This window comes from Athene cunicularia, assembly GCF_003259725.1.
Source record: "Athene cunicularia isolate RWA chromosome 2 unlocalized genomic scaffold, athCun1 chr2_part1, whole genome shotgun sequence".
NCBI classification, from domain to species: domain Eukaryota; kingdom Metazoa; phylum Chordata; class Aves; order Strigiformes; family Strigidae; genus Athene; species Athene cunicularia.
Window position 1 is genome coordinate 119,942,796 of NW_020799095.1, and position 16,365 is coordinate 119,959,160.

At 37.2% G+C, this 16,365-nt stretch overlaps 1 protein-coding gene across 4 annotated transcripts in view; it reads right to left on the minus strand.

Annotated features, from left to right (window-relative positions):
* Positions 1–10,126, minus strand: part of JPH1 (junctophilin 1) — an 88,925-nt gene extending 78,799 nt beyond the window's left edge. For all 4 annotated transcript variants that reach the window (XM_026843036.1, XM_026843034.1, XM_026843033.1 and 1 more), the window contains exon 1: positions 9,374–10,126. In XM_026843036.1, the coding sequence (XP_026698837.1) occupies positions 9,374–10,101 (728 nt within the window). In that variant the 5' untranslated portion in view covers positions 10,102–10,126. The remainder of the gene's footprint in view (positions 1–9,373) is intronic.
* Between the last annotated feature and the right edge of the window lie 6,239 nt (positions 10,127–16,365).

Below are 16,365 nucleotides of genomic sequence, written 5' to 3' on the forward strand. Positions count from 1 at the left end.
CTTTTTTTTCTGATAATTCATTATCAATTGAGAATATAACCCAATCAATATTCCTACTTGTATACTGCACTATTAAGGAACTCTGAATGCCTGGCAACATTACATCTGCCAACATGAATTAGTTTTAGCACAAGGAATCTAGCCACCATCAGGAAGGCAAATCCCCTTCACCAGAAACTATTTCTTCAACAAATCCATACAAATCAAACATTTTTGAATATCAGAAAAGGTCACCAGCTGATCTATTCTGTTGATATTTATAGAATTGATAGATGCCATTCCTATCTTTGTTGCTTATCTGTAATTTCCAGAAACATACTGTTCTCTGAAGCACAAAACAATGTTATGAGTGGTAATACATTTACAAATGTTCCAGAATGCACATAATTACTACATTTTTAGCAGAACCAAAATTAAGCCTTTGGTCAAGATATGTTAAGGTAAAAGCAGGACTCCAGGCAGCAAATATAAGAAAAAAACACCTAAATGCTTCAGGTGGTTTACCACTGCATCTTCACAAAGCATTCTGACAACTGGCATCTGCTGACTCACACTCTTAACTTTGAGTTCCCTTATTATTCCTGAAATACATTTTGTATTTTACTGCTTGGCAATATGTTGTCTTCAAAGTATTCCTAAAATGCTTATACAACTGACATCATAAATTCCTTTAAGTGATGTAGCTTAAAAAGTGAACTTGGGCTGAATATACACACAGAGCCAGTTCCTATGAGGTCACTTCAGCTTAGTCATAACTAAGAATTCTTGGTGCTAGTTCTTTTCCCTATGGAGATCAAATTTCTAACCATGATGTATGTCCACATCGGCCAAAAGACCACCTCTACAATGGAAATATTTGACTACTGCTTGTTTCCACATTTGGATTTTAAATCCTTCTGAGTAGCTGTAATATTGACATAATTCAACACATTTATTTATGAAGTGGTCTGAAAATTCAGAGAAAGATCTTTGAAATTACTCACCCCCAAGCCAGAAATCAAAGTAAAAACAGCAGTAAAATGACCTCTCCCACATCTTATATATGCCAGTAAACTCAGGCAAGCACAAAGTGGAGGTGCTGCATTACAGCAGCAAGGTAACTAAATAGGACTTAGTAGCAGCCTACCAGATTCAGAATGGTAAGAGAAAAGAGAAATGTGTATCTGTGTTCTTAAACTCCTAGAACAAAAGAGCTGAGAACTCGCATTTAACTGATTTCATATTAGCCAGATACTAATAAGGAAATTTCTGGCTTTCAAGTCAAAACAGTAATACCATCTTTTCCCATCAATCCCTGCTTTTAATGTAGTAGGACCAAAGCATAGCATTCCTCACCAGAAACTCTTTGGAAACTAAGTGGAGGAAAATAAGATAAAATAGAGAAGAAATGATTAAAGTGAATAAAAAATGAGTTCATAAACAGAATATAATGGGATAGATTAAATTATTTTTTTTCCCAACTGAAGGTGCACGGCTAGGCTCAGGGCTGAAAACCCAAGACACAAAGGATGAAGAAAAGGTGTGAACAGTTAAGTGGCAGAACTTGTGAATGTCAGTGTTAAGAAGTCTGAGGGACAACTGGGAAGAAGGGCTGCATAAAACTCACTGATTACTCTTAAATGGAAAATGAAGTTCAATTTAAGCGTAAGAGTGATGTGCAACCCTAACTTCACAAATAAAGTGGCTTTCAGGTGACCTCAGAAATAAGCTCTTGGGAGACTACACCTATATAACAGAACTGAGAAAACATCTAAAGAGGACAACAAGAATAAATACATTGTTTCAGATGTTAAACATTCACATGGGCTTGAGGGGAGACAAGCCCATAAGAAGAAACTGGATACTAGCCACAAAGAGACTGTGCTGCTGCCTCCCTAGACAATGAGAGCAGAGATTTGTGGAAGAATAAAGTAATACGAGAGGAAAATCATGGTGAGGTAGGCAAAAGCAAGTCAGTGTATGAAAATATGTACCAACGTCTATTAGATGTATTAAAACAAAAAAATGTATTAATTGCCAGAAAAATGAACCGAAATTCTACGTATCACAGATCAATCAGTATTCAAACAAACAGCATCACTCATTGAACTACACCAATTTGCAGAAACTGATCAATTATTATTCAGAAAATACACAATTAGATCAACATAGGAGGAATTAACTAAATCATTTAAATGACTATTTTTCTGCTGTAGAAAAAATATCCTACATCCTAAATGTAGAATACTCATCATCAATGTTAAAGTTAGATGACAGCACATTTCCTTACTTCTTTAAAGAAAGAAACTGGAAAGATTCTGTATTAATTGGTTAAATCTTTGAGCAAAACACCAAGTAAATTATTCAGGCCCTGAGTAGTGCTACTAGTCATATGTATGTAGTTGTACTATATACAGTAGAAATATAAATTTTTGGGGGGTTTTGAAAATATTTTTATAACAGTCAATAACATAAGTCCAATAGTTTTACACTAGGGTTCATATGTGTCTAAGCAGTACAAACAATCCAGATTGTTTTTGAAATGGAGATTTATTTCCATCACAGAAACTCTCTTGAAAGTCAGCAGAGACAGATGCTGTTTGTGGCTTAGCTTTTGAACAACTGTTGTAATACAGATCAAAAAGGAGATGTTGTGTAAAAACTAAGGCAAGAATCTGCATAACAGCTCATCTTCTTTGGCTACAAAAAAAAAAATAAATTAGTCTTTTGCTAGTGTATCTTAGTATCATCCAAAAAAAGCATTAGCGTTTGCACATACACCTGCTGGGATGCCACTGTAAAGATTCAGCTCCTAAAAACTGGGCAAAAAATCCTTATCTGAACATTTCAAAAAGGTTTGCGTATTAAAAAAAGGCTTTCTTAGATAGTTATTTAAAAAGCAGTGGTACAGTGTTGGTTCATTTATGTTTTGAAAGCAGAGAATATTTTCAATCTTGTATTAGCTATCTCCAACAAGTTAGAAAAGCAACTCTGGGATACCAATACCATGTCCAATACAAATGCAAAGTAAGATTTGCTATACTCCAAAACCACCTTTTTAAAAAAAGAAAAAAAAAAAAAATCCCTGTTCAGACTTATGGCTGTAGGTAGGTGTATTTAGATATAGGTAATTTGATGAAAAAGTTAAATAGTTGAGGCTTTCTTAATTTCCATATGAGTGATAGTACAGGAGTAATTTTGCCTATTTTCAGCCACGTAATCTTAATGCATTAAATATTAAGAAATCAAATCTGTGTAGCAATGTTTATACTATCTGTATATTTCAAACAGATGTACTATTCATTCCCCAGCAAATAACAGCGGAAGAGTCCAAGACTATATTCTTTTACCAACAAGTTGTTTGTGAAATCTGAGTGAAAATGTGCCCCACTGAAGTTGGTGGTATAACTCCCACAGCATTCAAGGAACATATGGTTTCCTCTAAAGAATGCAAAATTAACATTAAAATTACTATCCATAGTAGCTGAAGAATTATTTTAAGTTTTACCACAGCATTTTATTTGTTATCGTCAAATAGACTATGTAGTAAAATGATTAAAACTGTTTTTGTTTCAACCTAAGGCAGCTCTTTGTATTAAAGCAAACAGTCTTATATAAATACCTTTGGTATTTGTTGGATCCTGTTCCTAAACACAATGTTCATATTTCAGCTATAATAAGTAAAGCATCTCAAAGACGTGTGAAGCACTAGTCTTGCAAGTGTCCAGTTTAGTTTCTAGAGTAAAGTGAGATTGGTACAGTCAGCTAAATCCATCATGGAAAGCTGTGTGTGGTGCACAGAATTTAGTGCCATTTGGAATGATTGGCAGCTGCCATCTAGTGTGGACACACACTATACTACCACACGGATATAATTCCAGCTCTCCCTAGAAATCACAGTTTGTTCAGGTCAAGTTGAGAGCACTGGTCACACAAGGCAATGAATGCAACAAAGCAACTGGCTACTAAACTGTTCCATTACTTCTTCCTGACTGTGTCACACACTCCACATAAACCCACGAAATGCAGCACAGCAAAACTTACTCTGAATTAAGGTTATTAAAAAATATAAGCACTGGTTTCTTATCTAAACACTGTACTGTGAAGACTCGTGCCCTAGGGCAGACACCAGACCTGCACTGCTCAGAAGCAGGTGCTGCCCAATGACTTGAAGCCCACACTAAGCACCCAGGCCCAGACTGGGGCAGCGCCAGACCTGTCCTCAGGGTAAATCAGAGCACTCTAAATCATCCTCAGTGTTGAACATTTCACAAGCCAGCTACTGGTTCCAGGAGGCCACTATGACAGCAAGGGAGAGCAGGGACCCAAGAAAGTTCAGGGTGTGGCAGCAGACTCCCAAATGAAATCAAAATTGTTTTACTGGGTCACCGCTACCAAGTCAATCCTCCTGCACCTCCTTCACAAACTGGACGCTCCTTCGCAACTGCGCAGAACAAAGCAGGCTGCTCACGACACAGCATCACAACCAGAGTTTCAGTAGTTTCTACTACTGAAAAAAAAAAAAAAAAAGGCTGAAACTAAGCCATAGCCTCTGTGGACTTGGACACAAATGTTTAATATAAAATTGAGCTGTCCAAAAAAGCTACTCTGTAAAGGAAATGGCTGCAGAAAAGACACTAGTTAATCCCCTTTCAGTGCTCCCCTTAGAAGGTCCTCCTGACTAGAAGCTTGCGTGTCACCACTATCTTAGCACAGAGAGCTAATAAACAAGAAGGAACTGCTTTACGTTATTAGTTGCAAGATATTAATTTTACTGTTATCTTGATCTTAGGTCCTTTCAGTCTTTTGCCAGTTTCTTTCTGTTTGTTGGGTACTGCCATTTTCCCAGGCTGCAAGGTAATAAGGTAACAGGGTAATTTGTTTGTGCAGTGCCTAACACAAAGGCACCATTATCCTTCACCAAACCTCAGGTGCTCCTGTAATGAAAACTCACTACAAAACTGTTTTTAAGGTGGTCAAAAATTCTCACAGCATATTATGACAGTATACCTTATTTAAAACTCACTCATAACTTTGGAGTATTTGAAAGTATTTAGCTTCTGTGGAAAAGAGAATAAAATAAGACAATACAATTCTTTAACTTGCTTGTTTTATGACCTGAAAGATCAATGGAGTATAAGAAAAATCACAACAAGAAAATATTTTTTCTTTTGATTACTTTTTCCCTTTTCCTCCACACACTATCTTCTGATAGTATTTCTTACTGTACTTTTATCTTGTCCCTCTGTGTCTTTACACAGATTTTTTCCTCAGAAAGTCAAGACTTAAAGGAGAATTTCTAGTTGAGCATTAGATAGAAAAAAATCTGAAGGGAGAAAACCAAAAAAGGCCTAGCTCCAAGAGCTCAATTTTGAACCCATAATATTGACTTTTCTACAAAAAATCTGGTATACGCAGTGTTGTAGCTAAACAAATATAATTCCTTCTGCTTCCAGTGCTACATTTACTTACAGGACTGATACGTTTAAAAACACCCAGTGATACTGAGTATTAGAAGCTAAGTTTATGTTCAAACTCTGAATATTCATTCAAAAAATGTTACTGTTTATACCATAGTAAGTATTGATCAGGCAAAGTTAATATAATAGACTAAACAGGTACTCTAAATAAATGAGCTTAAGTGATTTTCATACTAGGAAAAAAGTGCTCTAATTCCAGTTCATATTGAACTGCAGAGGGATACCTCCTTTGAGGAAGACATGACAGCGATGAAAAGAGGTTCAAAATCCCTACAGTGAGAATTATTTGATATCCTCAAAACAAGTTTCTATTTGACTCTTGGTTAAATAGACGTTTGGGGCTTTTAAACATCTTCCAAAGGGCTCTACCAAATGTACATCTTCCAGCATTTGCAGCATTGCATATGTGCTTGAAGTGACATAGAAAAGTTTTTTTTTTTAATATATTTTTAATTTTTTATTAAAAATTTCTAGAAGGCAGCTTTTCCTTTTAGACACCAAGACCTAAGAAAGGCATATAGAGTAAACCTGTCTGCTTTTAGCACAAATGGGTTAAAGACTAATTTGACCTAATTACTGCCTAAAACAATGATTAAAAAAACACCAACAACCTTTTAACATTTTAAAAGGGAAAAATATTTAACATTTTTCTGAAATTCCAAATTCTGGGATTTTTATATTTATGCCTTAAAATTTTGTCTTAAATACAGCTAGTAAAACTACACAATCAAGACTCTTAGGCTGTGCTATCATTTTAAAAGCATTTTTATTCACTGTTAATTTATAATCTGTTTTGGATATATATCTGTGTAGCAGAGGCCAGTACTATTTCCCTGATACAGCAACTTTCATATACATCACATGGTTTTGTGATCTGACATCTTTTGAGAAATGCTATCTAAAACACCTCAATACAAACACCTCAAAAACCCAAAGGCTGAGTCAGGTGAGACAATGTAAATTCAGGTTCAGAGAAACACTATTTACCCCAGCTTTTAGATTTTAATTTGTACATCAAACTGCCATTTTAGTTAAAGGAAGACTACACAGATTATTAAGGAGGGCTTTTAGACATAAAAAGACATCAGGAATATAAAGCAAAACAGTGGTTGGTCTTGTTGATGACTGTGTGGACATCTGTCACAGGTCAAACCACCAGCCAAACCTGTCATGACCAGCAGGGAGCTATGAAGAGGAGTATGGTCTGGTTTCATTTGGCTGAGCAAACATTTTGGGAATAAACAATACAGGAAGAACAGCATGCAACTCAAAGTTGTGTTGAAAAGGAAGGTATCTAGCTGAAAGTCAGGGTTTGTAGCTCTTTGGAATGGAAACCTGGATATTTGATGCTTTTTGGGTTGAGAAAAGGTCTATCTAGCGAGTTCTTCCACTAATGGAATGGAAATCTACAGTAAGCCCACACTATTGTTGACATCTGTCAGGTCTGAAACACAGTTAGTTTTACAGGCCACTGTGCGGTGAGGTTATGCCACATGGGCAAAACCACCTTTGTAATGCACATTCAAGAAATGACAAAAGGTACTCCTCCTGAACTTTTTTGTGTAGTAGTGATTGTTAGGAAATGGACAAGACCACCATCCTCACATTCACCTAAGACTGCAGGAATGCCACTGTCTGAAGGATTAATATATTATTAATATATCAGTTTGGCAAAAAAACAGTCACAAACCAGTACTGGTCCTCAAGTTTCAGTGGGACAGGAGCAAGTTCTTTCATCCTGAAACCATACTAATCTGGTCAGCCTAGAATTTAGCAGCTGTTTGAAGTGGAAGTTTCTTCCTCAATGCTCTTCTAGATGATCTGGCTCTTACACAGTCAGCACCACTGACTGTCAGTATGACAGTCCCTTAGTTCACATAATGCCATGGCCTTGCTCCTACTGGTTGATATTAAAGGCAGTTCTGAAAACTTGAGAGATGGGAAGGGTCATGTCATCCTTACTAGGCGAGTCCAACAAGCACTCACAATTGAAGTCAATGTAATCTTTACGCCTTGATGTTGCCTGACGAGGTGACAGGTTTCACTGCCTTTGACTCAGTGCCAGTACAGTTAGTGCCCAGGCTACTAAAAGAAAGGAAACCTGAATTTGCAATGTTGCTATCCATACGGGTAGTCATGGGACTGTTTCAAATTCTCAGCTGAAAAACCAAAGGAATGGCTCACAGACACAACTGATGCCTTCTGTTGTTGTACTTTCAAAAACATTTTTTCAAGGAATAAACATTGTTTTCATGGACTGTTCCAAAAGAAGCAATTTGAACTCTGTCCTTCACCTAAAATTGAAGGGAAGGAACAGCAAACAAAACATTTCAGAGAGCTATTCCTTCTTAAAGAGGAAGCATGTACACTGCGCCTTGTAACCTAATGGTCTCAGACTACAGCTTTTTAATAGCTTTATATGGACTCAAAATGGCGACTCCTATCCACACATCCCATCACCTCCATTTTTTCTCAACTAGGGGGTATTATGTTCTGACAGAACACAAATGGGATTCAGTAATTTCTTAAAGCTAGCTATTACTGATCTGCTTTGCTAATATGGTGTGCTGTCATATAATGCCTTACATATATTTATAGAAGTAATTGAGTATATGCTAACGTCTAGTTACTTAGGTGACAAGTGCTCAGAACATTCTTTAACAGCATGCTAAATTCTTTATGTTTGTGTCTCAACTGGTTTTTGGTATGAGCCATCCACGTGTTTGAGCTTTCCCACTTAACGCAGTTTTCAGTCTTTTCTGTATTCTTTGACTGTCAGAAAAAGGATAGTCACTGAGCACACACTAGTGACCACACTAAATCAGGAATCAGTTGTTCAGCTCTAAGTGTAATGTGACATCCTCTTTCTAAAATAGCATGAAGATTTTCTTCCATGCACATTTCTGGGCTCTTTTTTGGTCCTCAGCATACTTTAAGAAAAGCCTGCCTGAGGAAACAAACTAAAACCAACAACAGAGAAACTGCCACAGAAACTTACTGGAAGGCATTAAAAATTGAAGAACTTTTCAAAGAGCTCTCAGACTTAATAGTAAAACCTATTAAAATTGTCTATACTGATTTAATTTTTAACAATTCCATTTCAAACAATTCTGCTTTGCTGTTGGTTAGAAATTCAAAGTGAAATTGACATTTTTTCCCTGGTATTAATACCCATATATTTTTCTCCCATCTTGAAAACTTGGGGGGGGTGGGGGGGTGGGAGAAGACAACCACCATGATTTGAAGTGGTATTCATAAGATCCAGATGAATTCACACTGCAGAAGTATGCTCCAAAAACGAAGGAGTCCTCCTACAGAACTGTTTTGGCAGATACTGTTCTGGCAACTGAATCAACAGCCTCTAAGCACAAGAGCCTCGACCATTATTCTTATGCTGTTCATATCACAGTCTCTCAGATAGATGAATCTTAAGATGCTCAGTGTCACACTGGCAACTTCAGTGAGTCTCAGATGCTGCCCAAAAAATCAACACATTAAGCATAACTAAAGCATGCTTATGGGAAGATATTCAACCCTCACCTCTCATCCCCCAAACTATTCTCTACATTTCCTTGTTGGTTTTATATTTCATACAGTTTTAAAGGCATAATGTAGCAGCTCTTGAGTGAAAACAGAAATGTATGAGAATGGAAGTTTACTTTCACAGTGTATTATGGAACACAATATTAATATCTTTACACAAATGAGCAGAAGTTCTAGGTTTCCTATGTGTAATGCCACTACAGTCAGTGGAGTTACACATGTGAAACTGAAAGGTAAGTACTCGCTAAAGACAACATTTACACCCTTGCACTTTTTGAGTCTTTAGTCAACAATAAGAGCTCAGACACAGTGTAACACAATTTTTTTTCTGAAAACTCAGTGATGAACAAATATATTTTGCAATAACATACCTTGAAGTTGCAATTTCCACTTTGGTTCTTGCCATGGCAGCTGCTCGCTGTGCACCCTCTATTGCTCTATCCACCTTTTCTCTAGTTTTTGTGTTTCGTATTGGTATAAGTTGCTTTCTTATTCCACGGACCAAAACGTTATTTTTATATTTTCCCTCTTCTTTGGTGCCATCTGGAAACATGGTACATCCATATCCATGCCTCCTGTTGTTTAGCCATTCTCCTTCATATTTCATGCCATTTGAACGCTCACTAATACCAAACCCACTGCGCTTGTCATTCTTCCATTCACCCATATATGTTTCTGTAGTGGTGGCATCAACATGGTCTTCCATAGGGCAATAATCACAGTCACCGTCTCCAAAACTAATTGTAGAGTTGGCATCACTAGAACTAATTCTGCTCATAGCTGCATCACTCCTGACGGAGCTCCGTTTGCTAGATATCGATGACCTAGATTCAGATTTTCTAAGTTTTATACTACCAAGAAGGGATCCTCTTCTGAACAAGCCTCCTTTTTTCTTAATGCCCATGGCTTCTGGATCACTGTGAAAATTGAGCACAAAACCTCCTCTTGTTCCAGCTGGACTGTCTGAAGTGACGTCATGCAGAACAGTGCCGTTGCTCTGCTCACTTCGAAGAGAAGCTAGAGACGTTCGGAGGGGTGAACGGATCACAGTTGCCATGCCATAGGGTACACTCTGACGTACACCATATCCATGTCGCATCCCTCCTGTCCATTGCCCCTGGTATGTACCTTTTAAAGTAATAAGGAGAAATTAAATTTAGGAAGCTGTAGAAGACCTAGCACTCTTCATCCAGTATGCTACAAGCAATATTATGTGGTCAGCTCTGTCTGGTAAACAAAATGAAGGAAAAAAAAAAATAAAATCACAGTCCATGACACAGCAGATAACTACTTCTGTTACTTGTTTTTCTTAGAAATTATTTTTCTGTTTAACAAATCCTACACTTTCCCAGCCGAAGTATATAATTGCAGCTATAATTGCAAGTATTTTTTGAATGGATCTGCCCAGAGAAAAAAATTCAAGATAAATTTCTAAAGCAGGTCTCTGTCAACATTTTTTTTTTTAAGGTGGAGAGGTCAGCAGAAGCAGAGCCCCATTATATGTAGTAAGCTGAGGAGGGAGAAAGGGATGTAGGGGAGAGAGGGAGCAGGACACTCATGGCTCTTGCCTCCAGCTGCTCACAGAAAGAGCAAGTAGGAGCAGTAAACGTCCCATTATCCTGGGTTTAAGGTGACTACAGATCACTCCTTGTCATGACATATTTGACAGTCCACTAAATTGTCTGATCTTCAGATGGGCCTTGTATCCACTGTTATAAGCCTCTAGTGTAAAATTAAATATTTTAAAGTTTTTGCATGCACTTGAATGGAAGAATGAAACCTCGGATTATTTTAGTCTTTATGAACTCTTGATATCAATACTCTTTGGTATCCCCAGTATTGTAAACATGGCACTGCATTCTGCATTACATTGTGGCAAAAACATGAATCCTTTAGTACTTTTTTTGCTTTTCATTTGTTCTACAGTATGTAAGACAAGGCAGTAATTAACAGAATATTGCACACCATTCTATCATAAACACATTTCATTGTTGCAATCATAACTGGGTTTGCTTTTTTTTTAAAAAAACTGCAATCTAAGGAAGAGCAACAAGGTATTTGATATGAGAAGTCATAGACATCTATGCAAAGCTGTATCTAAGCCACAAATCAGTATTATCAGATTATTACTGCAGATAATTTATTTCGTGTATTCTCAAAAGGCATTTGCTTTTTGACCAGATACATACTCCAGTGTCTGGTCTCTGAGAGCCATTTGTACCAGATATTCCAAAGGAAGGTACCAGGAACCCCACAACTGGCAAATATAAGATAATTTGCTTTTTAAGTTAATTTCACCCTAATTCCCACTGAACTGCTTTAAGCGCCTCAAAATTAACTCTCTCGCCCACCTAGCGCTGCTTCTTTTTTTTTTTTTTAAAAAAAAAGATATTTTGAGTCTAAATATTCTTACAGAGGGATGAATAAGCAATCTTTAAAATACCTTTCTTCGATTTTTATCTGCTTTAATTGGAGCACCTATTAAAAACTATTCTTCAGAGAACTAAATATCAAATGTCAAATTCAGTGATTGACTAAATTTCTGTGAAAATATTTGTGAAACACCTGCAGTTTCAGATGTAGCTTACAGATTCATTTGCTCTGAGATTTGATCTCCTCTGTGTAAGCATACTATTTTGGTCGCATACGTGTCAATTATCTATCAATTACTGCTTTACTGTATTACCTCTTCTGCTAAGTTATATTTCAATGTTTACATGCAATTAAATTTGCCAAGTGTGCTTTCTTTATTATAAAATACTAGATAGGTTCCACAACAACTATTCTGCACTGGTAGAAAATTCTACCAAGTGGAAGGTTTTTCTTTTAACAGATGGCTGCTGACACAAACAAACAACTTTCTTAGTTTCTTTCTCATTCTCTGTATCCTGGATACCTACTGCTGCACTGGTTGTAAGGGTGCTGAATCTAGAAACATGATTATTTTAAAAAACTCAGCATATGGAGAAGAACAAATAGAAACATGAGCACAAAGCACTGGCATGACGTATTCCGTAAATACTGCAAAAATACAAACACATTGTATTTTTTTTCTTTATTAAACAGACATTTCCCAGGAATATATTAATATTTTATGAGCATAAATAACTACATTTTGTCCATAATTATATCTGGGATCCCCCTAGTATCATAATGATATGCTAGAGCTAAGAATCTGGCTACATATACTTACTACTACATACAATAATCTGTCTAACATTCTGCACCAGTTAATCTCATTTAAAAATAATAAATCTAATTCTAATTTTGATTATACCACAATATTACATCACAGCAGCAACTCATAATTATGCTGTTTGAGTGTCAGACTCAAAGCAGAATCAATCTTTTTTAGTATGGAATATTATAAAAGTACACAAGGTCAGCCTTTTCTCTTACCAAGATTTTGGTTTAATTAATAAACATGGAAACCTCAAAAATACTTAACTCATTAGGACTTGTGTTTTTCACTGCTCTCTAGAAAGCACTGGAAGTGGTCGCTGTTGCCCATACGGGCACTAAAACAAGGACAATTGATGTGCTGCCTACTCACTTGTCTGATTTTTCTTTCTACTGGGCAAATAAAACCAATGCCAGCTTCTTCTAAAGAGAAAACAGTCAATGAGAAAATGGAAGACTCATACTAAATTGGTCCTTAGAAAGTATCAAAAGATATTTAATTGGAATTTTTTGCAGTCTTGCAGGTAACAACTATCTCTTCTATCATTACAAATCCATTAAGGGAAGGGCTTCTGATCTAAGTGCTAGAAAGCAGACTCATTTTCTTTGATTTTTCAACTTACATTTTAAAGGAAAAATATTTTAATGGCAATTGGAGGGCAGTGTCCAGAATGCAGATATAAGAGACTTGTACAGTAATTTGACTGATGATATCAGTCTTAACTGGATCATCTTCTTCAACAAAAGAAATTTTAGAAAACTTCAAATGAAAGATAAGGTATGTTAATATTTCAGTATAATTAAATACTACAGCATATGACATAAGACATGATAAAAAAGCTTTTCCCATATACGAAGATACAAAAGTATGCAGTATTTACCTATCTCTCTATATAGATATAAATATGAATGATGTATCAATAAGCACACCTTATCCTGCCTCACCTTATACTATAGCTAACTGTTCAAAGCAGTTCCTGCAAGGGTCAACTGTTAAAATTTTAATTAAGACTGTAATTACCAAATTAATTTAAAACTGTATTTGTCCATAAAACAGTAACATTGTTCAGCATTAATTTACCAAAAGCTAGGCTTGGTATCTTTTGTAACTGAAGAAGCATTCAGCCACAACTTCTACTGACCATCAGCCTGGTGTTCAATTGGTTCCCTTGAAAAGGCATCCATATTTTGAGCCTGAGAGCTATTAGAAAGTATATTTTTCCTTTTTGTTTTTGTTGGCAACTTGCTGTAAGGTATACTTTCATAACCTGTCTCCTTAGAGTTACATTGTGCCATCCCTCCCAAAAACACTTCAGTATAATTTAGAGCTGTAAATGTCATTGCCTACTTGTGGCTAAAATACTAAACTATGCTGTGTGAAAAAACAGAGGCCAAGGACCTGTTTCACTACTCCACTTGCTATTATCCTTTACTTACATCTTCTGTGGCTTAACAAATTAGTTGTTACATCACGATGTTTGTGTGCTTTTCAGACTCAAGTGTGAGATAAGCACACACCTAGAAAGAAGACTACTTAGAAATCAACAAACATATGTACTAGAGATGACCTTTGCTTAGGATGCATTTGCCACTGACCTCTGTGGAATGATAATGCACAACCTTACAGCACGATGCCTGTTATTGCTATTGTTGGCAGGACTGTAAGGTGCTAACTAATTTACACATACTGAAGTTTCAAATCTGGCCTTAGTACCTCCATAAAAAAATGCTCCGGTAGGCTTGCAGATTCACACAGATTCAACAAAATCTAGGGAGTTTAAAGGAAGCACCAGAGTCTACACTGTTGTAGGGAACAAACTGACAGGCCACTTGAAGGACCAGCATAAGCACATGCAATGAATGGAGGATCATCGTTTAATTCACGATGTTGTCCTCAGAGATTTGACTGAGTGACAATTTCAAGCATTTAAACACAGCATGACATATATTACTTATGTCGTGCAAAGTCTTGTGCGCAGAAACCCTGAGGAACACTGTCAAGGCTTATGTTCCTTTTCCCTCTCTCAACTATATCTCCTAATACCACCAATACATTTTAAAACAACATATTGGGGAAAGAAAAAAAAAAAAAGAAGAAAAAAAATAGCAGCAAAGAGGCCTGGTGTTTAGCGAGTTTGAAAACAAACTGGCAGTTGGCATAGTCTTAACAGTTATTTCCCTATGCTGGTATTCTCAGGTCATAATAAAGGAAGAGCTTTCCTTCAAATATTTCACAGTATGTTAAAGACACATATGTAAATCTGGTTTCCTTGTAAAAACATTTCAGACATTCTTCTGGTGTACAAATACGGGTATTGTTCCCAGAACATGAAAACAAAAACACATCTGCAAACATCTATGACGTACTGCTTTGCTTCATTCAGGAGTACTTTCATGAAAATCAATGGGACCTCACACCCTCTGTTCATATGAACTGCAACACGTAGAAGACTGGGGCCATGGTAACAGATTTCGGTTACTAGGGCTAAAAATCTTGGGAGCGTGAACTGCACACTTCATATACTGTTTTGGACAAAGGATTTCCTCTGGTGTCTAAGTCTCAAAATTTAGAGAATTTACCTCCAAGTATCAATATTATATTGAGATTTTAAAAATTCCACAAGAAACCTAAAGAAAAAAAAAAGATAAAAAGGAACTTTAGTCTGAGAAAATCACTTGTAGAAAATTTATTGGAAAGGCAATTTATCTTCTAGAAAGAAAGAAAGAAGAAAAAAAAAGGCCACCACAAATTCAGCTGTTCTTCAGCTTCTAATTTAATACCCAAAACAAATATAATAAAAATTGAAAAGTCTATTGTGTCGTGAAACTAAAATTCTGATCTCTTTCACATTTTGGTTTTTTGTTTTTTAAATACCCAAACACATACTTTGGCTGACTTTGAGCATCAGAACTTTTCACACCAGGAACCAATTCTAAGACAGCTACAAATATGCATAAACAAGGGGATTAAAAAAGTTCAAGATATAAAAACCACGGTACATTTAATTTTCTGGAGGAAATTAATCTTCCCCAACTCATTACATTTTTTATTTCAGATGGGGAAAATAATAAAAGGACCCCAACTGTAAAGGTGCCTTCTGCTTAATACAAAAATACCTATTCTCTGACATGATTCTTAAAGTTTGACCACAAATCTTTTACTAAGATTCCTTGAAGAAACCAGCAACAGCATCAATCAAGATATCTGATATATGGGTTAGTCCTTTAGTCGCATCATGTGAACACTACCTCTGATTTTGGTATATTCTATTTCTCGCATGTTACCTAAGCAAGTTGCTCATAGCTGAAGCGAGTGGCATTTCTGAAAAAAAACCCAGCAACTCTCTATTCCTAAAACTGAGACCAGTTTTTCCTGTTATGATAGAGCAAACCAAGAGCAACTCCGCAGAAGCTGCAGGTGGCACAACCATCATTTCCACTGATGCCAATGACATTACAGCAGAAAAGAACGAATTAAAGAAGCATCAGGCTTATTTGTCATGCAGAGCATAAAATGACAGAGATACAGTAACTATAACTGACCACATAAGGCCCAGCCCTAAGCGACCTTACCGAACCTTGACACCTCGACTGCTCCTGACTTGAAGAGGAGGGCAGACTGCCCAATCCCCTGCCCGCCTACCGGAGCTCAGCCCTAGGAACATTTGCTTTTCTGCGGTGAAAGGTGCGAGAGGCAGGCCTGTGTAATTTCACAACACGGCTTGTACTTAGAGCAGCGTGTTTAACTGTATACCATATTTTAATAAAATGAGTTACGACGTGAGGGTGGACGTGTTTCATTGATTTTATGGAAGTTGCACACTCACTTCATTACCTTCAGCGTCCTGTTTACAAGCCGAGCGTACCGAGTGTATAAAGCTGCCCTGCTAGCAAAGTAACCCGGCACAAGGGCTCGCTTATTAAGTTCTTGCCTTTCGCCACAAAACAGTGCCAAGGGAGGGAGGCGGCGAGCTCGCCTGCTCTCTCTCTCTCCCCGAGACAAGCGCGGCCGGCCCCGGCTATCGTTATCGCGGGCGGGGAGCCCGGCAGCCGCCTCAGCAGGGAGAAAGGCACGCTGTCTGCAGGCGGTCGTAACGGGGATTTCTACCAGCTGTCCGGGAGAAAGCGACGAGCGCGGCCCGCGGTCCGCCGCGGACGTTCCCGCTGGCCCTGCCCGGGGCCT